This window comes from Triturus cristatus, chromosome 9 (assembly GCF_964204655.1).
Source record: "Triturus cristatus chromosome 9, aTriCri1.1, whole genome shotgun sequence".
Classification (NCBI taxonomy): Eukaryota; Metazoa; Chordata; class Amphibia; order Caudata; family Salamandridae; genus Triturus; species Triturus cristatus.
This window is the reverse complement of record NC_140592.1, coordinates 309,925,570-309,951,680: the sequence shown is the minus strand read 5'-3', so window position 1 is coordinate 309,951,680 and position 26,111 is coordinate 309,925,570. Positions and strand designations below refer to the sequence as shown.

Genomic DNA, 26,111 nt, shown 5'->3' with positions numbered 1-26,111 from the left:
TCCCTCACCAGTTAACTCTCCAAATTCACAAGCCAAGCCAGTGTTTTTAAAGACACAATGTAGTTGCCCACGGTTTCAATCGGTTCCTGTGCTCTTGTGAAAAATCTGTGCCTCTCCAATACAACATTGATGAGTTGACCAAAGTACAATTCCAGCATTTTCATGGACATATCAAAAAACACCCGAGGGATCACCATCACCTACCTATTGGTTGTGGATACGAATGGCTTGTTTTCTATGTGCCTAAAATTTCTCACATCCAATGGCCACCAAATACGAATGAAAAGGTTTTCTGCATTGCCTCAACAGAAGCATTGGTTCTCCTTTCTCAAATAGAAAAGCAGGAGGTTGAGACATGCTGGTAGCTGACATGACTGCACTGATGTCTTACGTGAGTCACAATAATAAAAAACTGTACCTTGATCTGCTGGCATTACCAGGCATTAACTTGGTATGCATAAGGAAATTCCCAAAGTAGCACTGTCATTAATCCAATGATCGTATCACAGCCGATCGATCTATAATTAGATTGTGAGAAATAAAAAAAACATAATATGAGATCGATCCAATATGGCAGCCTCACGTCCTGTGCGGTGATGTCACACGCCTTCCCGTGTCATAATGAGGTCGCAGTGGTGCATACTCACTGATGTTCCAGTGCTCCTTGCAGCAGAGACAATGGCTGTTTGTGCGCGCTCCCCTCATAGCCGAGTGATGACTGCTCGTGTGCTGCTATGATCCTGAGTGCGAGAAGTCCATTGGCCAAAGTCTGTTTGCTGCCAAATAAAAGCTAAAAGTTACCTTTTTGACATTCCACACCGGCCGTTGATAGTTGGATCAGAGACAGCCCTTAATTGTTTCAATCCAGAGCTTGAAGGCATGTCATGTTCAGTAAATCCATAATACTCAACGATCTTCACACATGGGTTTTCAGCGGAGTTTGTGGTGAAGCTTGTCCCCAATCAAGTGTCACTCGTCACCAGTGTTAAGAGCTACATGCAGTGATCTTCAAGTGATCCTTATTGAGATCTTGTACACACACCACCAACATCAGCAGCCTGCCAGTGTGCTCCCAGTCTCTAACTGATTATCCCTAGAACATCACACCATTGAAACCGTGACCATTCCTGGCATGAGCTGCTGAGCATGCTTAAAAAAAGAAACACCTATATATGACTACAACATGTTACACAAAAGCTCAACGATGAATGACCAATGCCATCAGAGAATGTTATAAAAAGGAGATTCCATTGTGAGAAGTGGTGGCAGTTCGATACCTGGCTGCCTGGTGATTGAGCACTTGGTGATGATCAGCAACAAATCAGCAATTTGAAGAATGCTGGAACTTCTCTCAAAATCACTACAGAACATATTCAGATTTAATTGAAATTACAAAAGCCCCCTGCACAAACAAGCTAACGGACCCCCCCCCCCCTTCATACTTAGAAGAGTGCTCCCCTGCACTGTGGGGGCTGAGGGGGTGTACATCACTCCACTGCCGGTCAGGTAAGCATCATCCTCCAGCACGTGGTAGAAGAGGTGCCTGTGTCAGTGCATGCTGTAATTGGCTTGCTTCTGTCCCCTCCAGCCCCCACAGTGCAGATGAGTGACAGGGGAGCAAGGATTCAAGAAACAAAACTTGCTCGGATGCAATCCTCGTTAAATGTTCACTAACTATTAAAAATTGTAAGTAGAGTGAAAGTAATACGCACAAGACATCAAATACAGGGAGAAAAAGCTTTATGTGGGCTTAAAATAATGTGAATGAAAACCAAACGTGATTTGAACTCTTTATGTGCGGAAAATGCTCTGTGCATGCGTGAACCTGCACCTCGTAATAAACATGTGACTAACTAGCTTTGGGAGGGAAACTTCTCACGTATGAGCAAGAAAACCTAACTTGTGGTCTTGAGGAACCACATGCCTAGCATCTGCTTGCCTGAAATTAAAAAAAGGCTGCTATCATTAATGCTTCTGCTTAGAAAAATAATATTAATACGGGACAGAGTAGAAGTGGGTGGTGAACAGTGAGGATCATATATTTAACAAAAAGAACAGCTGTTTTTGATTCTTTTATCAATAGTGTACGTTTGGGACTAAAGAGACAATGACAAAAGTAAAGATGGCGGATGAATCGCACATGCGCAGTTCAATATGGATGTGACCTGATGCCCGAAGAGTTGAACAACGGCCAAGAGTCAAGGACAGAAAAAACATGGGAATGCAGCGTTGTGTGACCCTCTCCTATGAGGACTGAATTGTGCAATATTGAAAATTGTTACAAAATGCGTATGAGAAAGGATGTTAAAATGACTTAATGGAGGCGAGTTTTGTAAGACAATAAGACTGCTAACAAAGATGAAAACGTAAGCATGACATGATGAGACTTTCTGAGTCCCAACCAAACACATACAGTAACTCACTAGAATTTGCAACTTTTGAGGGTGGGGCACACAGAATTAAGACTATAACTAAGAGTAGCTTAGAGAGAAGATTTTTACATATTCTCACACACACATGCACTGAGGAGAGCTGATCGGATTCTGAATCTGAGCTGTATGCCGAATTGATCTGAGCTGATGAGCTGAGCGGAGAGCAGAGAAGTGACAATCAACTTCTGATTAGATTTGAAGACTCCAGAAGAACTTTGAGGAGGGAGAGAGTGTAAGAGAGGGAAGCGTCCTGGTGCGTCAGGTTCTAGAAAGAATATTAGTAAGTATTGGTCCTGTTCTGATCCTGTCCCTATAGTATTTGTCTCCTGATTCCAAACAGAAGACCACCATCGGTCCTTTGGCCAGGGGGTCGATTTTCCAGATTTCTGCCTTTAGGTAATTATGAGCTTGCTTCGAATTTGCTTAATAATTTGCAAATGTGACTTATGTTGAATCTGCTGTCTCTTCAACTATCCACTCTTATGCAATATTATTCAGGAATCTGTTAAAATTGAATGCTAAATACATTGATTCCTCCTGTAAACTGAATGAAGGTGTTCGCACTGAGAATTTGTATCTGTGAACGGTCAATTTATGACTGAGAAATTTTAGATAAAACTTATGAATTTATCCCGAGACTGTGGTTATTTCATTGAGACATGCAAGTTAGTTAGCTAAGTCGACTTTTCAACTAATGGTCCATTGACTAGAGGAAGAGTGTTGATCAGTGAAAGATTAGTCAAGAAATATTGCAATTTTATGGTTCGGTCTAGTTGAAAAATTAACTTATCGAAACTGAGTGAATATTAAAACTTGATCTCCCCAGTGGGATCTTGGCCAAGGATGGTGAATGAATGATTTGAGTAATATGTATACGGGCCTGTTGAATGATTGACTGAAAGTTATGCTTGGTCCTTGGCCAGCCGCGCTGGATCACATGTGCTGCTGCATGCAGGGGCAGATCTGTGTAACTGGGGGAGGGAGGCCAGGAGCCCAACCTGCGACCAGGTGGACCATTCAGAGATCCTCACAGGTGTCTAGTGTGCTTTATGTCCCCCCTGGGTGGGGGGCAGAATGGGGGCTAGTGTCCCCCTCTGCCTCCAATGGGGGGAAGAGATATTGAATATGGCCATATAGTAATGGCCCTTGCCCAAGGTGCCACTCCCCGCTCTCTGATGTCTAGTGGTGGATCTCTGCATTGAGATCGCCCTTCTGCGGCAATCCCCAAGCTAGGAGCAAGGGTACCATTGGAAAGGGGATATTCTCCCCTTTCCAACGATATTTCTCCCATGTGTTTCGGTGCTCAGGACTGACCGCTTTTCTGACAGCTCTTCCCCACCTCCTGAGGCAAAAAAAAAGGAAATCCCTCTGCTGTTTTCAGCAGAGGGATTAGGCGGTGGTGGCCCTTGGACACAACGGTTACGTCCATAGCACCTAAACTCCACAGCCATGGACGGAACCATTACGTCCACGACACCAAAGGCGTTAAATGGCACCAGCAACTTCCTAGAGAGGAGACAGTTACAGATAAATAAACAAATGAGGAACGTGCTCAAGTAGGTCCCTGCTTGTGCCCCGGGGGCACTAGGTGGTTCGCGCTTCTGGATTGTGGAGAAGGAACTAAAGGTATAACAGAGGATCTCCACGGAGATCATAACAGCACGCTGAGCCCACAGCACTCGGGCAGCGCTGTAGAGGTAAGAGGAAGTAATTTATAAGCAGATAAGAAAATGTAAACTGTATGCAGCCTTAAACGAAAGAAAAAAGTTCCACCCACCTAAGCAGTTGGGAACAGCATTTCGGCTGAGGAAATTGATAAGAGAAGTAGATGAGGAACAAGCATTGTAAATGCAGGAAATACGCTGCAGCCAATAGAGACAGAGGAAAATGCACGCACAGGAACCAATGAGAAACCAGGAAAGAGAGGAGGCGCGATGAAAGTCCCTTTTAAGTTTGTATTAAAACCAATAGATTTCTCAAGCAGAGCGCAAGCGCTGTGCAGGTGAAACCTAAAAAGGATGACAACTATTTTGCATTTCTAATTTTTCACTGAGGTTCCTTGAAGTTTTTACCAGTTCCTAAAGGTCGCGAATAATTAATGTGCGTAAAATCCCCTTCAATTATGGAGTTCCAGATTTAACTAGTCTTAACAAAATATTGTTTAACATTAAATACACATGCATCTGACTGGTACATAAAAAGTCTTCTCCTATTGTGTACAGTACTAATATTTAGTTTGTTGAGAATGCATGAATGAATTTGCGAGCTAGTAACTGCCCAAATAGCTATAATATCGTTTTTTTTTTACTTCATCTCAATAGATATTTCATTTGAGGCATCAAAAACATATGGTTGAGATTTCAGGTGTTGTGTTGACATTGTGAACTAAATTCAGATCTAGCTTATAAACAATGTGCAGTTTTGATGGTGAGCAATACAAGTTGTGCATTATGTTAGATTGTATCACTTTTGTAACTGCTGATGCTTTCCTTAGCTCTACATCGGTGTCTAATTATCATCTAAAAATTCACATTTCATTATTTATTGATCTCTACTGGACTTTGTTTCCAAACAGTGTATATAGATTTGATTTTTATAACAGTGTAATAGTTGAACGTCTCCCCAAAATATAGTCCAATACCTACAACAGTATTATTGTTGTTTGTTCTTCAACAGTACCTACTAATTCACAATACTCCTGTATGTACAATATCAGGAAATCCAGATGAATGCAAACAGCATGTTGCATCATTTCTGCCTTGTTTGGGGTAGCCAATATTGGTGTATTATATGGGGTTATCTTAGACCCGACATCCTTGGGTGGTAGCCCTCTAACTTTTTTACTTCACCACTCATGTTTTGCTGAATTACTTTTTTGTTGGTTTTAGGACTCTGCACTTTACCACTGCTAACCAGTGCTAACGAGCTTTTGCTCTCTGTCTTAAACATGGTGCAAGTAGCTGACATCCAATTGGCACATTTAGATTAATTGCAAGTCCTTAGTAAATGGTACTCCCCATACCCAGGGCCTGTAAATTAAATGATACTAGTGGGCCTAGAGCACTTCTTGTGCCACCCACCAAGTAGCCTTTTAAAACAGTTTTCAGGCCTGCCACTGCAACCTGTGGCGCAGTTAAAAACTGCCATTTTGAATCCAGAAAATAAATCTTTGCCAGGCTTAAACCTTCTTTTCTAGTACATATAAGTCACCCTAAGGTAGGCCCTGAAGGCTCACTGGGCAGGTTGCACTGCATTAAGAAAACAAGCATTGGCATAGCCAATAGGTCTCGCCTTTGGGACCTTATACGTGTTTAGTTATCCAGCACAATATCCTTGGTGCAACAACATCAACTGTTGCATGGCTTATTATTTATTTCATATTCTTTATTCTTGTAACTTTCATATGGTTAATTCACAGCATTATTCACATTCCCTTTTGGGTTCCGGAGTAGCGTGATACTCGCAGAAAAATCGCTTCGCCGCTGGGTCAGGAGTAGTAAGCGCTATATAAATGCAATTACAATACAATACATTCTATGAGTGCAGTGATCTGCATATAATGTATCTGCAACTGGCATTTATTTACTCTGTATGATATATCAAATGCTACTTAGATACGGTCTTAAGTTTGCAACAGAAACGCTTAGTAAAAACGTTTTTAAAAAACATACAATGCCAGATCTACAAATAAGCACTGGCAAAGTCAGTAGGGTTGGGTTTAATGAGCTAATGCTATTGCATCCAAAAAAGATACAGAAGTGAGCCAGCAGGTGTAAACAGAGAGAAATAAGATTATAAAGTAGTGCTGCATGAACTTCAAAGCAAAGACTAAAGTGTAGGTTGATGGATACACTGCAGCAGCCATTAAGATTAGGTGGGAAAATTATACACCACGGCGCTGAGACAAGTCGTGATAGACAAAAGTTTCAAGTCAATGCCTGAAAGAGACTGGACGAAGAAAGAAAAGAGGTTGAAAAGGTCGGATCAAAAGCCCACACAATTTATATTGTTCAATCAATCAATCACTGCATTTGTAAGGCGCGCTACATACCCGAGAGGGTCTCAAGGCGCTCGAGAGGGGGGGGGGTGCTACTGGTCGAAGAGCCAGGTCTTGAGGAGTCTTCTGAAGGCCAGCAGGTCCTGGGTCTGTCGTAGGATGGTGGGGAGAGTGTTCCATGTCTTGGCGGCGAGGTAGGAGAAGGATCTGCCGCCGGCGGTGGTTTTTCGGATGCGAGGGACTGTGGCGAGGGCGAGGTTGGCTGAGCGGAGGCTTCGGGTGGGGGTGAGGAAGCTGAGTCGGTTGTTGAGGTAGGTGGGTCCGGTGTTGTGCAGTGCTTTGTGTGCGTGGATCAGGAGCTTGAAGGTGATCCTTTTGTTGACGGGGAGCCAGTGCAGGCCTCTCAGGTGGAGTGTGATGTGGCTGCGGCGGGGGACGTCGAGGATGAGTCGGGCCGAGGCGTTCTGGATGCGTTGGAGTCGTCTCAGGAGCTTGTTTGTAGTTCCTGAGTAGAGGGCGTTCCCGTAGTCGAGTCTGTTGGTGATGAGGGCCTGGGTAACGGTTTTTCTCGTGTCGAGGGGGATCCATTTGAAGATCCTGCGGAGCATACGGAGGGTGTTGAAGCAGGACGCGGAGACGGCGTTGACTTGCCTGGTCATGGAGAGAGTGGAGTCGAGGATGACCCCCAGGTTGTGTGCGTGGTCCGTGGGTTACGGGGCTGTGCCTAGTGACGTGGGCCACCAAGAGTCATCCCAGGCTGATGGGGTGGGTCCGAGAATGAGGACCTCTTTCTTGTCTGAGTTCAGCCTCAGTCTGCTGTCCTTCATCCAGTCGGCTACGGCCTTCATTCCTCTGTGGAGGTTAGCTTTGGCGGTGTGGGGATCTTCGGTGAGGGATATGATCAGCTGGGTGTCATCGGCGTAGGAGATGATGTTGAGGTTGTGTTATCGTGCGACGTGGGCGAGGGGTCCATGTAGATATTGAACAGCGTCGGGCGCAGGGAGGATCCATGTGGGACGCCGCAGATGATCTCGGTGGTTTTGGAGCAGAAGGGTGGGAGACGGATGCTCTGGGTTCTGCCAGAGAGGAAGGATGTGGTCCAGGCCAGGGCCTTCTCTTGGATACCGGCGTCATGGAGGCGTGCTGATAGGGTGCGGTGGCAGACCGTGTCAAAGGCTGCTGATAGGTCCAGGAGGATGAGGGCGGCTGTTTCTCCTTTGTCCATCAGGGTCCGGATGTCGTCAGTGGCGGCGATGAGGGTGGTCTCGGTGCTGTGGTTGCTGCGAAAACCGGATTGGGAAGGGTCCAGGAAGTTGTTAACTTCGAGGTAGCGGGTCAGCTGTTTGTTGACAATCTTCTCGGTCACTTTTGCCGGGAAAGGGAGCAGGGAGATGGGCCGGAAGTTCTTGAGGTCCTTGGGGGTCCGCCTTGGGCTTCTTCAGAAGGGCGTTGATCTCGGCGTGCTTCCAGGTTTCTGGGAAGGTTGCTGTCTCGAAGGAACAGTTGATTGTTTTCCGGAGGTGGGGCGCGATGGTTGCGCTGGCTTTGTTGAAGACGTGGTGAGGGCAGGGGTCCGATGGGGATCCGAAGTGGATGGAGTTCATGGTTTTGGTGGTGTCTTCATTGCTGACGCTGGACCAGACGGTCAGGTGACTAGTGCGAGTGGTAGTCGCAGGGGTGGTGGACTCGGTGGTGGGTGCGGGGGGGTCGGAGTTGAAGCTGTCGTGGATGTCTGTGATCTTGCGGTGGAAGAAGGTGGCCAGGGAGTCGCACAGGTCTTGAGATGGCGGGATGTCGTTGGTGTTGGAGCTGGGGTTGGAGAGTTCTTTCACGATGCTGAAGAGCTCTTTGGTGTTGTGTGCTTTGTTGTCTAGGCGGTCCTTGAAGGCGGTCTTCTTGGCGGTCCTGATGAGTTGGTGGTGTCTGCATGTGGCGCTCTTGAGGGCTGTGTGGTTGTCTGGTGTTCGGTCGTGGAGCCATTTCTTCTCCAGCTTCCGACAGGTGTGCTTGGAGATCCGGAGGTCCTCAGTGAACCAGGCGGCTTTCTTGTTGGTGTGGTTGGTTGTAGAGGTCTTGAGAGGGGCGAGGGTGTTGGCGCAGTCGTTGATCCACTGTGTGAGGTTGGTCGCGGCGGTGTCTGGGTCGGTGGGTGGTCTCAGGGCGAGGGCGGTAGTCAGTTGGTGCTCGGTGACCTTGCCCCAGCAGTGGCGTGGTAGCTGTTGGGTGTGGTGGTGTGTGGTGGGTTTTCTGAAGGTGAAGTGGACGCATCTGTGGTCGGTCCAGTGTGGTTGAAGGAGAAGTGGGGGCTTGCGGAGAAGATGGGGTCGAGCGTGTGTCCAGCGGCATGAGTAGGTGTTGTTACGAGCTGTTTGAGTCCGAGGTTGGCGATCAGGGCGGTGGAGTTGGCGTCGTTGTTGTTCGAGGTGGAAGTTCAGGTCCCCGAGGAGGATGTAGTCCGTGGAAGCGAGGCCGTGGGTGCTGATGAGGTCGGCGATGGTGTCACTGAACTGTGGGCGGGGTCCGGGAGGTCTGTAGATGAGAGTTCCTCTGAGGGTGGTGTTGGGGCCGGTGTGGATTTGAAAGCGCATGTGCTCGGCGGTGGTGAGGGTGTCATCGGTGTTCGTTGAGATTTTGATGGAGTCTTTGTGGATGATGGCGATTCCTCCTCCCACTTCGTTGGTGCGGTCTCTGCGGGAGATCTTGTAGCCCTGTGGGATGGCTATGGCGATGTCTGGTGCTGAGGTGGCGTTCAGCCAGGTCTCCATCAGAAAGGCGACGTCGGGGACAGTGGAGTCTAGGAGGTCCCAGAGTTCGATGGCGTGCTTGCGAGCGGAGCGGGTGTTGAGGAGGATGCAGCGGAGGTGGTTGGGTTCTCTGGCTGGTGGTGTGGAGGGTTGGATGCTGGTGAATCTGCAGTTCCGGCAGGTGAACGGCCCCTGGGTGCATTTCGGGGTGGCCCGGTAGCAGGGGTGGTCTCGTCTGGTGTTGAGTGCGTGGAGGGTGCTTGCGTTGTAGTGCAGTCTGGTGTTGTGGGAGGTGCGGGGTCCAGGGGTTCTGGCGCTGGGTGCGGTCCAGGTGCGGACGGGTGCAGACGGGCTTGCCTTAGGAGCGCCTTCGGCCTCCATATGAGGGCAGAGGGAGGGAGGAGCAGCTGGGAGGTGGGAGCGGGGCGGCCAATGGGAGTGAAGGGGGCGGGGCCGCAGGAGCTCAGCAGCTGGGAAAACCCGGGGAAAAAACGTCGAGAAAAGACGGCGGGAGAGGGACAACAGCGCACAGGGGTACAGAAAGCAAAACACAGGGGCACAAAATGAAAAAACAAAGTGGCACAGAAAGCCAAGCGCAGGGGTACAGAATAAAAAAGGGAGCGAGCAGTCAGGCGGCAAAAGCGGCAACGGAGGTTCAACCCACAGGGGGCTGCATGGCGGATGGGGGGAGCGACCTGCCTGGTGACAGGGTCAAAGGTCGCTCCTGTTGGCGATAGGCTTGTTATGTAGCTATTCTGACAAAACCTAGACCGTAAAATCCTAGCTAACGTGTTTCACCATGAGGATTTATATTCACTTAAAAGCATGATTCACAGCCTGCTGCCGACTGTGGAACAATCATTTTAAAAGTCACTCTCGTCGACTGCACGGGTGATCATAGCTGTAAATATGTGCCACACACCGCCAACGAGGCTACGTGATGCAGTTAATCCAAGGTGGCTCATCCTACCACTTTCGCCAATTTCACTGCATTAAGTTTTCAAAAGCAATGAAGTATATTTAGCTCACTGCGATGGAAGCGATCATTTGAACCCCGGCTGGCGACACATTATTCCTCGACTCCAGAAACCAAGAAAGGCCCGCAACACCGCTGCTGCTTGAAGCCGGCCTGTGTGACCACAGATGGGCAGACTCTTTCTGTTCTCCTATTTATGTTTGGTGTGCTGAAACTGACAATGGGTCCCTTGTGCGTCTCCGCCGACACTGGGAGGATTTATTCCAGCAGCTTTAAGTATTTTAATAAGGAAATAAAACAGCAGCATGCGTAGGAACAAAGAGCTCCTCAAGACAGTTCATAACAAGTACGGCCACGCGGCCGCAAACAAATGGCCTACTTTAGCATAGATATGCAAATGCAATTAAAGAAACACGGTGGCGGACTGATTCACGACGATGGATGCCCTACTGCGCTTCATCCTAGCAACCACAAAGGAACAACCAGCGCGCCCCTCGCTCCTCACTTACTGAAAACCGTGATTCGAAGAAACTGTTCACAACATCTCTTACCTTCTTTCATTTAGTTGCTTCCCTGTGAAATGGATCCCAAAAAGAACCAGCGCGTGCCTCGCGCTGAAAGAGGCAGCAGGGGGAGGGGAGAGAGGAGGGGGCCTGCGGCTGTTTCCCTTGTGGGAGCGAGCAGGAACCATATGTTAAAGCTCGCTCCCGCAAGCAAATCGCCAAACGTGCACGTGTTGCACTCAAAGCAATGCAATGCGTGCATGTTTTTGACTGAAAAACAGAATCGATTGCAAAAGGTCTTTTTGCCTATGCAGCGCATGCGCGCTGCTAGGCGAGACCTAAGGAGCACATCTATGTTTACATTTTACATGCCATGGTAGTGAGAAACACCTAAAGTCGGTCTTCACTATTGCAAGGCCTATCGCTCCATTAGAATAACATTGGATTACCTTATTACACCTAATAAGTTGTAACGTATGCTTGGGAGCAGATAGGAAAATTATGTTTACTCTCAAACTAATTCTACTTTAAAACCCTTTTTAATAGTAAAGTCAGAATTCAAGTCACAATTCTGAAAATGCCACTTTTAGAAAGTTGGCCTTTTCTTGTCCTGACCGTTTGGTACCTGCTGCCTGTCTACTGGGTCTCATAACTGTGGGTAGTTGACCTTTATGTATTCCTCCCAGACAGTGAAACATAAGGGGGCTAAGTGTTTGCAGGATGGGCCATCCTGCTAGGATGGTTGGTGCAAGACTGTTCCCTGCCCTACTTACATTTCAAAGGGCTGTCTCCAGCACACACAAAGAAAGTTGACACCAGTCTTTTGTCAGCACAGACTGCCTAGAGCCTTGGCAGAGGAAGGTAGGAACTTTCCAGAACCAAATGTGTGGATAGTACAAGGTGTCGCCCACTTCAAAGGCTGGCACAGAGGTATAAATATTGGACCTCTTGAACCACGCACCAGATCACTTCTGGACCTGTGGAAGACTCAGAAGGACTGCCATGCTGCCTGAATACCTGCCCTGCTGCCTGCAGAGTGAAGCTTTGACCTGTTCCTTGAACACAGGACAACCAGAGTGACTCCAAGGGCTGCTTACTGACTTCTAGTCCAGAGCTACAGGGACACAGTAAGTGCCAATGGTCCCTGAAACTGCCCAGCTGACCTGCTGAAACTTGACCTGCCTCCCTCTTCTAGAGTGGGTCCCTGATACCAGAGTAGTGCTTCCCCAGGTCCTGGGCCCTTGGCTGGCATCAGACGGCACTCCTCTGCTAAGAAAGACAAAATTCTGATGCTTTGGGCTCTTTGCTTCCATGAACGGGCCTGTTCAAGCCAAGACTCTACGATGACTGCCAACACGAAGCTCCGGTGAACCCGATTCTCCACACTACAATGACCGTAAGCAACATGAGATCTGCACTTCATACTAAAGCATTACCAACCCATGGTGGTGACGCCAACATGAAGATCCATCAATGACCACCAGTAAAATCCAACCAAACCTTTGTGCTATAGCGACCACAGTCCACGACTCCCAGCCTGCTCTTCGTGCTACAGGGAGGACCATCCATGACACTCTCCCTGCTCCCACGTAGCCTTCTCCACCATGAACTGGACTCTTTGAATTGGACTTTGTGACAGTAACTTTTACAGCAGGACTAACCTGGTCCATGTACACGGCCCGTGCTCTTTTGTGGTTTTCCTGAACTGGTGACTTACCCGGGTCTAACACAACCAGATGACCTCTAGTGGTGCTTTGTACTTTTAGGTGCTATTCTTACCTAACATTTTTTAACTTATTTTTTAATGTTGTGGTATCAATTTATTAAAATGTGCTTTCTTTTTCTAAATTGGTGTAGAATTTTTCTTCGGTTGTGTTTTCACTTTATTCCTGTTTGTGTGCTGCATAAATACTTTATACATTGCCTCTAAATTAAGGCGGACTTCTTTTGTGCCAAGCTTCCAGAGGATTAGGCACAGATTAATTTAGTGACTTTTGTGTTCAACCTGACTTTTGTGATTGTTGCTTTAAAAGGTTCTTCGCCCCCTCAACTATAAACCAAATTTCCTACAGGTGTCCTTCTGTAAAACGTAGTATTAGAGTGTACTCTAGAGTTGCGATCTTCAAGATGATCTTGCCATCTCATCCCTAGATAAGCAGATAAACTCTTAATGTCCGATTATTATTGCTCTCCTTCTCACTTTGTCCTTCAACTGTTCAAGTTGAGCCAGAAAGCATGGTCACTGTTAAACAGGGCAAGGGGCTGGTTCATGTGTGCTACCTGAGGTGTCTCACCGACGAAATAGGAACTATCATCATGCCTCATGAAACACTCGGACATATTATCAAGAAACGGCGTTTAAATTATCGCCGCTTTAGCGGCAGAAAACTGCTGCTAAAGCGGCGATAATGGGCTTGACAATATGCCCTAGAGAATTCCCATAGAAGCCCATGTTCTGGTGTCAACATGGGCTTCTATGGGAATTCTCTACGGTATATTATCAAGCCCATTATCGCCGCTTTAGCAGCAGTTTTCTGCCGCTAAAGCGGTGATTATTTTAATGCCGTGCTTGATAATACGCCCCTTCGTTTTTAACTTAAATTAACCCTGTAAATTCTTAGTAACACAATTCAAAATATCCCTAAATCTATGACAGGATAAGAAGCCCTATCAATTTTGTCTGTAGTAAATCGTGCTTGCAGGAATATATTGAATGAATACTTACTTTTTTCACAGATTCTCATAATGAAAATTATTCAGTTCAGTTGTCCTAACATCTCTTTGTTGTATATGAAAGTGCTTCTGGCTGCAGTCTTTTAAGTAAGACGGTCAATTTAATTAGTTGATTGAGGTTCATTTTTTTAAACCTCACAAAACAAGACTAAAGTATGCCATCTGCCTTTTATCTTCAAGAACGTTGCAGTTACTGATATATTTAACACCCTTGCTTTCAGGACACTATTAGTCATGTTTTAAACTCTAGCATGATCAATAACACTTTTTCTGTATCTCAGAAATATTTCTAAATCACACCACAGTCAAATTAAATTTTGTTGGAAGATGTGTTAAATGCTACTTGATTATAAAAAGATACACACAAATCTGTTTCTAATCAACCGTCAGTTTATGTTTCATCGTTCAAAAAGGGTGGTGCCATTTAGTTCTGTACATACTGGTATGACCTATGTCCTTTGTGCACAATTTGATTATAGGGCAATAAGCATATTATGTTCCAGCAGAAATGTTGGGCCCTCTCACAGAGGGACCACAAATTTCCAATTTGGCCTGTAACTGATTTGCAAGTGTTGCTGTAAAAATTCAATTTTGGTTTATTTTCACCAGAACATTTCACCTGTTAAAAAAAGGTGAAATCTACATCTGAAAACAAGTAATGATATTGGTGCGGAAACACACTTTCCTCTGAGTTAACTCTATGGGAGGTATTCCTAAATCCTAAATCCTGGAAGTCCAAACTCCACCAGAGCTGTCCCACATCACGTACAATTAGTTCACAGTGAGTCAAATAGTCGATCTAGTCGAAAGCTGGGACAAGTACTGTAGAAGAAGCAGTCATAGTGTATAGCAAATTATTATGACGTGTTCTAGGAAGTCTGACAAAAAAAACTTTAGATACACTCTGGGGAGGAGTTTACACATTTTGGAATTCTCGATTATGAAAATGTAGTATACTGAATTAGAATTCTTTAATTTTGCTACAGTGACAATATCTTACGTTGCAATCTCTAATGTACTGCATGGTCTCTTGAGGTAATTGTATATCATTTTGACAAAGCTAAAGAAACGAAAGGAATCAAAAATTTAAGAGTTCTCAATCCCCACTCAGAATTTCAATGTTCAACCACCCCATCTACAAAAGGATAGAAACAGGCATTAAATAACTCAGCAGATGAGATGTTGTATGAAGTACAATTATTGAGTTAAAGAAGACTAAACATAGGGAACACTTCTGCAAGTGTTCCTCAATTTTATTGCTGAGTCACATGAAGAACTAAACAAGAAGTATGCAATATTAGCAAACAGTTTCCAAACTGCAAGAAGAGGCTGCAGATGGGTAGGGGGCGTGGCCTTACGCCGATGTAGACGGACGGGGACTCCGGAGCTCCTCCGCGGCCTCCCTCTGCCCGATTAGATCCGGAGTCATTACGGGGGGCCCCTACTCCCCTAACCTAACTGGACATACCTGGGGAACGGGAGAGCGCTCCTGCGACGGCGGAGGTGTCCCGGTGAAGGAGTGGGGTCAGTCTTTCCTCCACGCCGCGTTTCTGCCTGAAGCGGCTCAAGATGGCGGCCGCGACCCGCCGATGAGAATGCGGTTCCCTGCTGAGGACTGGAAGCGGCGCATCACCTGGTAGAGTGGCGGAGAACCCTGGAGCTTGCCCTGCAGCGGTGGCTGGTGAGCGAGGTGTCCGCGGAGAGTGGGCTGAATGGAGGGCTGAGGCTGACCGCTACTGCTGCCTGACCTCAAGATGGCGGCTCGGGGCGGACGCTGAGGAGCGGCCTGCAGAGCGGAGTGGCGGGCGATACAGGGCTCCTGCATGGACGGCAGAGTGGAGCCGCTCCTTGCCTCCTGCTGGGGGCCCGGAATGATGCTGGGATTTAACTGAGGCAGAGCGAGGCTGTTGGGTGGTCACCATGGAGCAGAGGTAGCCGTTGGGGTGAGCGACTACGCGGCCTGGTGCCCCCGGTGCAGCTGGTGCCTGTCGAGGGAGGTGCGGATCGGCTGTGAGCCCTCCGGAGCGGCTACGAGTTGGGTTGGTGCGTTGCTGCCCCCTCGGGTGACCGCCCCTTGACTGGCCGGTGCAGGAGCGTGGCCCCCGCGCAGGGGCTGCCAGTTCCGGAGGTGAAGGCGGACGCTAGAGGACTAGCGGAGGGTCCTGCCCGGGTTGCCCCGTGTTCGCCACCGGTGGGCAGGAGATACTTGGATGGACTGGGGGCTCTGAGACCCTGCCCGTGGGTGGCTGGATTTTGGCGGCACCTTTCTGCACTACAGCACGGTGGCTGGGTGACCCCGGCGTCCGGTTGGTGGCGGGGTGCTGGCCCCTCTCGTCCTCCTAATTCTGACAGCGGGGGTGCGGGAGCCGGTGCCTGAACTCACCTGGATTACTAGACGCCGGTATAGCTGCCCGGCCTGACCGAGCGCTGTCCGGAGATTGACCTACTGTAACTGGCTTGCTGATCGGATTGGCTGCATTGCTCCAGCGCTGCTGGGGTGGACGGTGACTTGAGGCTGGTGGTGGCTGCTGGGGCCCTGGATGAGCGCCTAGGATGGGGAGAATGTCGAGGAGGAGGGGTCACAGCCCTCCAGGACGCAGAGGGGGAGCATCGGTCGGAGGATGAGGAGGTCGTGACACGCACCCCCGGTGTGGAGACTCCGAGCGGCCCGTCCTTGGTGGATATTGTGCAGGCCATCACGGCTTCTCGGGAGGCCCTTGAAACAAAGATAGACACTATTGGAGTGGACCTGGTGTTGCTGAAAGACGATCACAGGAAACTGAAAGAGCGGGTGAAAGCGACCGAGAAGACGCTGGAGGAGGTGCCGGATAGTGTGACTGCCTTGCAACAGTCCTTGACGCAGATGGAGCACAGGGTGCGGACACTGGAGTTGCGCGCAGTGGACAGCGAAGGGCGCTCTCGAAGGAATAACCTCCGGATAGTGGGAGTTCCAGAGCGAGCGGAGGGAGTTGACGCAGTTCGGTACTTGGAGGACTGGCTTCGATCGGAGGTGGCCCCGGAGGGGTTGTCCCCGTTTTTTGCCCTTGAAAGGGCTCACAGGGTACAGGCGCGGCCTCCCAAGCCGGGAGCGCCCCCGAGACCGATGGTGGTGAGATTGCTGCACTACAGAGACAGAGACCACCTTCTGCAGCAAGCTCGAGAGAAACAGCGACTACAAATCGACAACTCTAGGGTGATGCTTTTCCCGGATTACACACGGGAGGTTCAGAAACAGCGTACCTCCTTTGTAGCTCTCAAGCGGAAACTGCGGCAGGTACGCATTCCATATGCGATGCTCTTCCCGGCGCAGCTGAGAGTGGTGGATGGCCCTCGCACTCTCTTCTTCACCACCCCACAGGATGCGTGGCGCTGGCTGGAAACTAGACAGACGGGACTGGATCGGAGGTCGCCGGAAAGCGCTGCGGAGAGACGATCTCCTGACATTGTGAGTCCATCGAGGGCTCCTCCATTGCCAGACCACCGCCGTGAACGGGATAGTGCTGTGCGGGCAGTGGTGGCGATCAGTCGGGGTGGCACCGGCCCGGCTTCTGCTTCTCCTGGCCGAGTGAGGGAGAGCCCTCTCCGGATGGCAGCACGAGTGGGGATTCCGAGATTGAACTTCCGGTGATAACCCCGCAGACGGTGGACTTGTTTGGCTGAGCTGGGGTCGGATGGCGGGGATGGATGTCCTTGTACTGCAGCTCAGGTTTGGCGGGTGGAGGGGATTTTCCCTAGCGAACACAGGGGACTTGGCCTCTTTGAATGACCTTATTGGGGCCTCCAAAGGGCTGTTGCTGATCCTGTCACATATGGTGGGGAAGGGCTGGCGGGGGGCTCTGGGTCCTCTTTTGGGTCGGCGCATGTCTCACTCTCCATGCTGGCAAGGTTGATGGTTCTTTTAGTTTGGATGGGGGCTAGTTTTGGGGAACCTATCCTGGGGTGTGGGAGTTGGGGGAGTTGGGGTGTTGGGGCAGGGGGAGGAGAGGGTGGGACCAAGCATGTCGCAGGGGGAGATAGGATGGACAGTATTATTTTTACCATGCCATGGATACCGCCGTAGGTATTAAGTGTTTGTCTTGGAACATTAGGGGGATGCACAGTATGACTCGCCGCCACAAGATCCATGCTTATCTTCGTCGGCGTGGGGTGCAGATAGCACTGCTACAGGAAACACACCTGAACAAGCAAGAAGCGCTGGCATTGCAGCGGAGGTGGCGGGGACAGGTGTTCTGTACCACGTATTCAGCATATGCAAGAGGTGTGCTGGTCTGGGTTCGGGCGGGGGTGCCGTTTCAAAGTACTGGAAAGGTAATTGACCCGGATGGTAGATTTGTTATGGTGAAGGGGAGACTGGATGGCAGGGACATTGTTCTAGGGAGTATTTATGCACCAAATACGGATCAGGCTTCCTTTTTTGAGCACTTGTCTGGGACATTGGCCCCCTTGCTGACTGGTTCGGTGCTCCTGGGGGGCGACTTTAATTGCATTGCGGATGTTTCCCTGAATCGCTCTCATCCCCCTCTTGCTGATTCCCCTGTGCACCGACTGGCTATGGTGAGGCAAGATTGGCAGCGACAGTGGGGGCTGACTGACACCTGGAGGGCGCACCATCCGGGCGAGAGGGATTATTCTTATTTCTCGGCATTGCATGCCCTCCATGTTCGTTTGGAATCTAGCCTTAGTTCTCCAGATGTTCATGGGGCGTTGATACACAGTGAGTACCTGGCCAGGACATCATCTGACCATAATCCACTGCTGACAGTGCTACACTGGATGAGGGATCGCCCTGCCATTCCTACGTGGCGGCTTCGGCCCGACACGTTAGAGGACCCAGTATTTCGCGCTAACATTGGGTCGGCCATTGAGGATTATTTTCGACTCAACGCCAATACGGCGTCATCCCTGGTGGTGGAATGGGACGCCTTTAAGTCTGTAGTTTGAGGGCGCTGTATCGGCGAGGTGGTGGGAGTGCGCAGAGTGTTGCTGCAGGACATTCAGAGGGCAGAACGGCAGGTGCGCGAGCTGGAGAAAGAGTGTCATGAGCGCCCAGACAGGCAGGCGGGGCTGCTTGAGGCTCGAGAGGCATCGGCAGTTCAAATCGAGAGATTGCGCTGCTATGACTATAAGGCCTACATAGATAAGGCACATGTGGAACGAGATAAGGTGGGGACATTGTTAGCCTGGCTGGCCAACCCGGCACGCAGGGGGACCCCGATAGTCGAACTGCGGGGGCAGGGTGCTGAGGTGTTTTGTTCCCAAAAGCACATTAATGATCACTTCTTACAGTATTACGCTGGCCTGTACCGGAGCAGAGTGGGTCCTGGGTGCCCGGGGGATGAGGAGTTTGTGCCGGGGGCAGGGCTCCCGCAGCTCACGGCCGCTGAGGTTCTGGGTCGGGACATTGAAGCGGGTGAGGTACGTAGTGCCATAAAGCACATGGCCAGGAATAAGACCCCGGGCACTGATGGGCTCCCCGTTGAATTCTATGCAGCTTACACAGATGTTTTAGTTCCCTGCTTGGTGGCGCTTTATAATACGGCGCGCCGAGAGGAGGCCCTCCCTGCCACCACGCGAGAAGCCCTTATACTCCCCCTTCTTAAGCCGGGTAAACCTGCGTGGGATCGTTCCTCGTATAGACCCCTGGCGATGCTCAATCTGGACTACAAGATCTTGAGTCGCATCCTGGCTAGTCGATTGATGCCCCATATGCTGACACTGATCCATGAGGACCAAGCTGGGTTCATTCCCTCCCGTACAACTGCGATGAATGTTCGCAGACTGCTGCGGATCTTGGGGTCCGACTCCTATGACAAGGCGGAGGCCTGCATTTTCGCGGTCGACATTGAAAAGGCCTTTGATAGCCTGGAGTGGCCTTACCTTTTTGAGGTATTGCGGGCATTTGGGCTGGGGGAGAGGTTCGTTCAGTGGACGGCGCTTCTCTACAGAGCTTCCACTGCTAGGGTGAGGACGGGGGTTTGATTTCTGCTGCCTGCGTGGTCGCTCGGGGGACGAGGCAGGGGTGCCCGTTGTCCCCTCTATTGTTTGCGCTGGCACTGGAGCCCAAGGCTGCGCATGCCAGATCAGGACGGTATTTTCCGGGGCTCTTAGTAGAGGGACGAGTGCAACACATAGCATTGTATGCGGACGACCTCATTTTCTTGCCGGATGCTGGGGAGGCCCTACAGGGGGCACGGAGCCTGCTGGAGACCTTGGGGAGGGTGGCGGGTCTTCGGGTGAACTGGACCAAGTCATGTCTGTTCTCTACCGAGCCGGACGGGGTGGTTCGCCCGGGGGATGTCCCGTGGGAGCCTCGGTGTCTGTCCTACTTGGGGACTCAGATTTATCATGCTCCCGCTGATCTATTGGAGGGCAATGTGGGGCGAGCAGTGCACGGGGCGAGAACCTGTTTTGACTTTTGGGGGACTCTCCCATTGTCAGTGGCCGGCAGGGTCGCTCTGGTGAAAATGGTCATATTGCCCAGGTTTCTTTATTACTTTGGGACCCTCACAGTTTGGATCCCGGGTAAACTCTTCGCACAACTGAACACTTTGATTACGGGATTCATCTGGGGCGCTGGGAGACGGAGAGTAGCGTTACTTACTCTACAGAAGCCCAGGGGAGAGGAGGGGCTTGCGCTGCCAGACCTGGAGGCCTACTACCATGCTGCGCAGCTCCAGTGGTTCACGAAGTGGGTGGCGCGGCACATCCGGCGCCCGGAGGACCGGGGAGGGTCGAATCCGAGCTAGCACCATTTGTCTTGTGTGCTGCTCCGAGTCCCGATGAGAGATGCTTCGAGGCCATCGGATTTGAGGGCGGTGCGACAATGCTGGGCGCGCTTAGCTAGGAGGACGCATATTCCGGTTCCCCATGCACCTGAGATCCCCTTGAGGATGTGTGGGGCGTTGCCTCACGGGGGCGATTGGAGCCGGTTGTCGGCCTGAGAAGAGGCGGGAGTTATGGCACTGGGTGACCTCTATGAGGATGGTAATCTTCTCCCTTTTGATGACCTCAGGGAGCGGCACGATCTCCCGCGGGGGGACTTCCTCTTGCATACAGCTTTGACTGCGGCTATCAGGAAACACTGGCGACAGGGACTGGTGGAGCCGACCACATCCCTTGCCTGTCAGTATGTAGTGATGGCGGCGGGGACTTTTAAGGCGGTGACCTGTCTCTATTGGCGGATTACCTGTGATATGCATCGACCCCTGACTGCACTGCGACTCAAGTGGGAGGCGGATCTGGGGGAACCCATTGCGGAAAAAGCCTGGGACGAAATCATGGAGCGCCCATGGAAATGTTCCCGAAATGCGCGGTTCCAACTCATCCAGTTCTATGTCTTTCATAGGGCATACCTCACGCCTAGTAAAATAGCTGAGTATTTTGGGGGGTCGGATGCTTGCCCCCGTTGTGACCAAGATGGGGCGAACTTCCTCCACATGTTCTGGGACTGTCCACGGTTTGGAGACTTTTGGCGGGAGGTGATGACTGCACTGCGGGTTGTGACTGAGAGGGAACTGGAGGTGGTACCGGGGGTCTGCTTGTTGCATTGGTTCCCGCACACTGCTAAGACTAAGGTCACCAGCCGGTTCATTGACCTGGGGCTGGTCCTGGCCAAACGGGAACTTACTTCCCATTGGAAGGCGAGGCAAGGGCCTAATCTCTTGTGTTGAATAGGGAGATGGTGAAGGGGGCGGGAAGCGAGGGGAACTATAGGCTGTGCATGGCTCGGCGGAATGGAAGTGAGAAATCGCAAGAAATGGCCCGGGCATGGGTGGCACTCCTGGAACTGTTCAAACAGCCGGTTGAGGACGGAGAGGGGGAGCCTGGGGAGGGGGATGTGGCAGGGGACCTCTGAGAATTTCTCCATGTTCCTGGGAGTACGAGGCGAAGGGAGGACTCTGGGCCCGGGATAAGCAGCTTCCTCCTGGCCTCTTGCTATACTCGCTGTTGTGCCCTGTGGGAGGGGAATCTGTCAGGCGGCGCAAGAGGCTTCAGTGTCCACTTGACTACATTAGATACTGGCGACATGCTTGGGAGGGAGGTTGGGGTGGGGGGTGCTGTTGGGGGAGATATGACGGGGAGAGGGGGGGGGGTCTTTTGATTGTGTTACATTATGGTAATGGACCACTCTTGTGGATATGTTATCCTGTGAAACTCAATAAAAGTCTGTTTAAAAAAAAAAAAAGAGGCTGCAGAGGGGTAGCATAAAATGTGATGGGATCACTTTTTGTGGCCAGATCAATCATTTAGTAATTGCTAGGCCTAGGCAGAGTTCTGCAAGTGGCAGAGTGTGTTAGGTCATGCAGTTCACACTTATTTTTAGCTCCAGGTGTTTATCCCGCACTGGAATATCAGTGCGAACTGCACCATGTGCAGCACAAGAGGGTGCTGCTTCTTTCTGCGGCTCAAGTAAATTTTCTACTCAAGCGGCAACTTCCTCAACGCGAACTGATGATTTCACAACACAAGCAGTTGTGGCCATCCGCGACCACCTGCGATGAGAAACCTCGCTGGGAGGTGATCTAGTGTTGGATTTTCCTGGCTCGCCAACTTAAAGCTGGCAAGCGAGAGCAGGAGTGGAGTTTTTTGGAACTCTGCATACTCGGCAGAGCACGGCGTGTGGGAAACTCTGTAAACGGAGCAGAGTTCACCACCCAGGCTAAGTAATTGCCAATCTAGCAATGTTGAAAAACACTTTTCAGGATCATAGCACTGTTGAACTTGGAACTGAAAGTGAATAAGAGTCAAAAGGTTAGTTGATATGCAATCTCTTTACTACAGCAGGGGTCAAAAACAATAGAATTAAGGACAGTGTCTCAAGGCCAAAGTGGGATGTAAAGAAATTATTCAATTCCCACTGGAGCACATCAAAAGGCATCGCACTGCCCTAAACATCACCATACCACTAATTTCTGGTTAAAGCGCAACAGATGGCAAAAGAACAGACTTCCTACACCTCTTGAGAAGCTGCATGCAAAGAATACACTGGTTTACACATCTCTGTGGTCTTGACAGTCTCTACGAGTTGTCCTCTGCCACTGTACACAAAGGTAAGAGTCATCCCTGGAGTGTAGGACAGAGTGATTAGCAGAGCATGATGTGGCAGTCTGTAGGTTACAGGACATGGTGATTAGGTGTGGCCTGGATCCAAAAGACACCTCAAGACTGTGAGGCTCATTTTGGGTTAAATTGGATGGGAACACAGCCATGAATTTATGGTGCGACTACCCTCTAAACTGATGGCTCCCCTGCCTCATTTTAAAAAGGGTGAACCACAGGTCCTCCTGTGACACAGCCTTGGCTGGATTGCCAGTGGAAACTCTTGACTAGGCGGCCCATCCACCGCCAAGCCAGCAGGTCACACTGACAATAGGGTCATCCTGATAAGGGTGGGACTAGCATCATTGGTTTTTGTTTTGCAGGACGACCATGCAAGGGATGGCAGACCGTTTAAGGGTATTGTGAAAATGTCCCTGACATGCAACTAGAAAACCTATGCATGTCAGTGACATTTTTCATTCGTTTTACAGGCAACAGAGCCCGCTTTGGGGGGGGGGGGGGCTGAAAAGTACAAAAGAATGTCGCGCGGGCCGAAAACATATAGTGGACCACTCAGCATTCATGTGGTGAATACCCGAGTGCAGCTCTGAAAGCATTAGGCATTCAAGAGGTTTGGGACAGTAAGATGGAAAGAACAGCAATCACTAGAGTGTGTAATGCCACTGCAAGGAAACTGTCTTTTTTGGAAGACAAAACAAGATTGATTAAACGTCGACATGCCTGGTCAGTAATAAATTCATATACAAAGCCCAAACCACAAGCTTATGTAGCAGCACATTTTCGACTTACATTAAAAAAGAGGTTTATGCTGTACGGACTAGGAGATCATAACTCAAAGGACTTGTTACCAACCTGGAAAGGCAAACATCAAGACGAAATACCACATAGAATCGATATGCCACCTGATGTGCGTCTGCCCCACAGTAAAAGACGAAAGAAGGAAGTTCTTAAAACTGATCTTCAATGAATTAAACATCCACACCTGCAGGCAGGCTGTAACATGCTGGATGGGGGGGGGGCTCAAACATTTTAAATTGCCGTGGGGTAAAGTTCTTCACATTGATAGACTACCTTCTCCTAAAAGCGGACATGAAATTAATAAACGAGGTAGATACAGGACTGAAAACTTTATAAAAAGTTTGAAAATGTTAACAATTAATTACACTTTTGGAAATATCATTCTTTTAAATTTGACTGTTTTTAAATTATTTGTGTGCTTTATGGTTGTGAAATACTAAATATAGGCATTTTTTATTGACTGACACTCAGCATTCTTCAGTGAAGAAAGTACATTCCCTGCATTGCCAGATGAGCTGCCATTACAGAAATCCTTGCCAAACACGTCTCTCTAGATAAGGCGTGCATTTCTTTGCCAGGACAGGAGGCCAAGATCTCTGCTGACCATGTTGGGGCTGGTCGGCTACCTTTGAATAAGCCCCTACATCTGTTATGATACAATGTTTTGGGGAATGGGATAGCAGACCAATGAGCAAAATGCTGATTGGTTACCGAGAGTCGACCACAAGCAAAAAATAACCTGTGAGCAGAGATAGGAGATCTCTGGGACACGGTGTCACTGGATTACTTGAGTCTTTTTGCAGCCATAACAACATAATTGGCTGCTGCATTGTGAAGAAGTGTGGTGTGTGCATTATGCCTTACCAATCAGAGATGAGGATTTCTGGTTGCTTTTCATCCAGATACTTCTTTGAATACCCTTCCTTATAGAGGTCAATAGTTTGCCACTTGGTGCACCACCTGTGGATAAGAAGTACATATTGAAAAATGTAATCTGCAGACATTTTCAGGTTGTTACATTTTCACCATTCCAATTTTTAGTAGATACGAGGTGTGTGTTTATTGGACTTCAGCCAGCCATGGATGTGTTTGAAACATCATAGCAGCTAAGCATTACACAATTTGTAAGTCTGCATCAATGAAACTGCCTCAAACACACACAAAGTGAATTCTGAATGACTAATCCTAGACTCCAGCATTAATTAAACAATGATTAAGCAGATACGTCTAAAGTGGTGCTCTAATTGTACCATTTTATTGTTTTAATAAAACCAAATTGTTACTTATTGTTATAGTTTTGCATTTTGGCAAATGTACCCATCGAAATCACATTTTCATCTTTCTCGTGTTCAGTCTCTGTTTTGGGTTTTGCTTAAGTATTCCACCTATTTCTGAGCCTCCCCTGGCCACCAAAGCAGCAAGAGGCATTCGTCGAGGAGGGAAAGATTATAGAAGCAATGAAGAACAATAAACATTTGCAGCTCTCTTCTTCCCATCAAAAAAGCTCAAATACCTACCTGCCCTCCAGTTACAGAAAGTTATACATAAGGTAATCTTGCCCACTTTTGCCTCTGTTAGAATCATTTACCAGAGGACTTGACCCTAAACCCAAAGAAGTATACAGAGGATTAACGTAAAGAGAATACATTTAAAAAGTCACCAAAAACTGCAGAAAACCCAGGGCACGATTTAGAGTTAGTTGTAATGGGAAATCTCACAATTTGTGGGGAAATGCAAAGTCCAGTGGAGAATCCACTGGTCTAATATCTTTCCTCTATGGTGCAGGAAATTCCACGGCACGATTCACCGCAGGATTGAGCTCCCTCTGGAATCTGAATCTGAACCAGACTTTAAAACAAGATCCTCATTATTAACTAAAGTGTTTTATTGAGACTTTAGCACTAAGGGTAGTGAGAGTGTCATCACTAGTATTTGTAGTAGTAGCACTATCAACATTAACAGTACGAGTAGGGCAGGTAGTAGTACTTGGAGTAACAGCAGCATTAAAAGTAACAGCAGTAGCACTGCTGGCAACAGTTCCAGAGTTGCAGCATTAACAATAATGCTATTTTAAGACCTTAAATGTATCAGCTGAAATGGTGAAAGCATAATAAGGGAAACAGTGACAGTAGAGGTACTTTTAGTAGTAAGCTCTCTACTGGAAGTGGTAATATCTGTAGAGCTGCCTAGGGGGTGTGTGAGAAAGACAACATGGCCGACTAGACGTGCATCGCTGAGGCTCCAGCAGTCACCAAGTAATCCGGCTGCATCCTATACCTACTGGCGGCACAGAACCATTGTTTGGCAGCATCGCATTCGAGATAACGCCCAGGCACCACTGATTTGACTGAGCTATCCCACAGAGGGCTGGAGGTAAAAGGCCCCAGACATGAGCACACACCCAGCAGAGGCACAATCTTGGATGGTGCTGGAAGAGTGTGGCCCGCGGGGTGGTGGAAGAGTTGATGTGAGAGAGCAGTCTGTGTCCGGAGTCATCGGACCACAGAGTTTGGAACAGCGGGCCAGGTGGAGCCACCAGCTTGAATAATGCCAGGAGAGAATGTGGTCCACAGGAGAGTGGCAGAGCTGAATTAATGGAGTGGTTCACATCCTGAGTTGCTGGACAGCAGAGAGATCAGGGCAGTGGAGTGGTTCTGAGGAACAGCACAGGCTGCCCCACGAAGAGCAACACACACTCATCCATGACAATGCAGCTGTTTCACAATCCAGTATCAGTCGTGAGAAGCATGTGGAAAACCAAGACCGCTATATGACACATCGGGTGAGTCGCCTGGTGCAGCAGACCTAACATGACAGCACTCTGGCATCCAGGAGGAGTGGAATTTAGGATGTGGAAATTCAGACTGA

At 49.1% G+C, this 26,111-nt stretch overlaps 1 protein-coding gene across 3 annotated transcripts in view; it reads right to left on the bottom strand.

The window, feature by feature from the left end:
- LOC146797807 (F-box only protein 2-like) overlaps nucleotides 1-26,111 on the bottom strand; it is a 141,849-nt gene that overhangs the window by 44,811 nt on the left and 70,927 nt on the right. For all 3 annotated transcript variants that reach the window (XM_085627657.1, XM_085627660.1, XM_085627659.1), the window contains exon 4: nucleotides 24,108-24,203. In XM_085627657.1, the coding sequence (XP_085483783.1) occupies nucleotides 24,108-24,203 (96 nt within the window). The remainder of the gene's footprint in view (nucleotides 1-24,107; nucleotides 24,204-26,111) is intronic.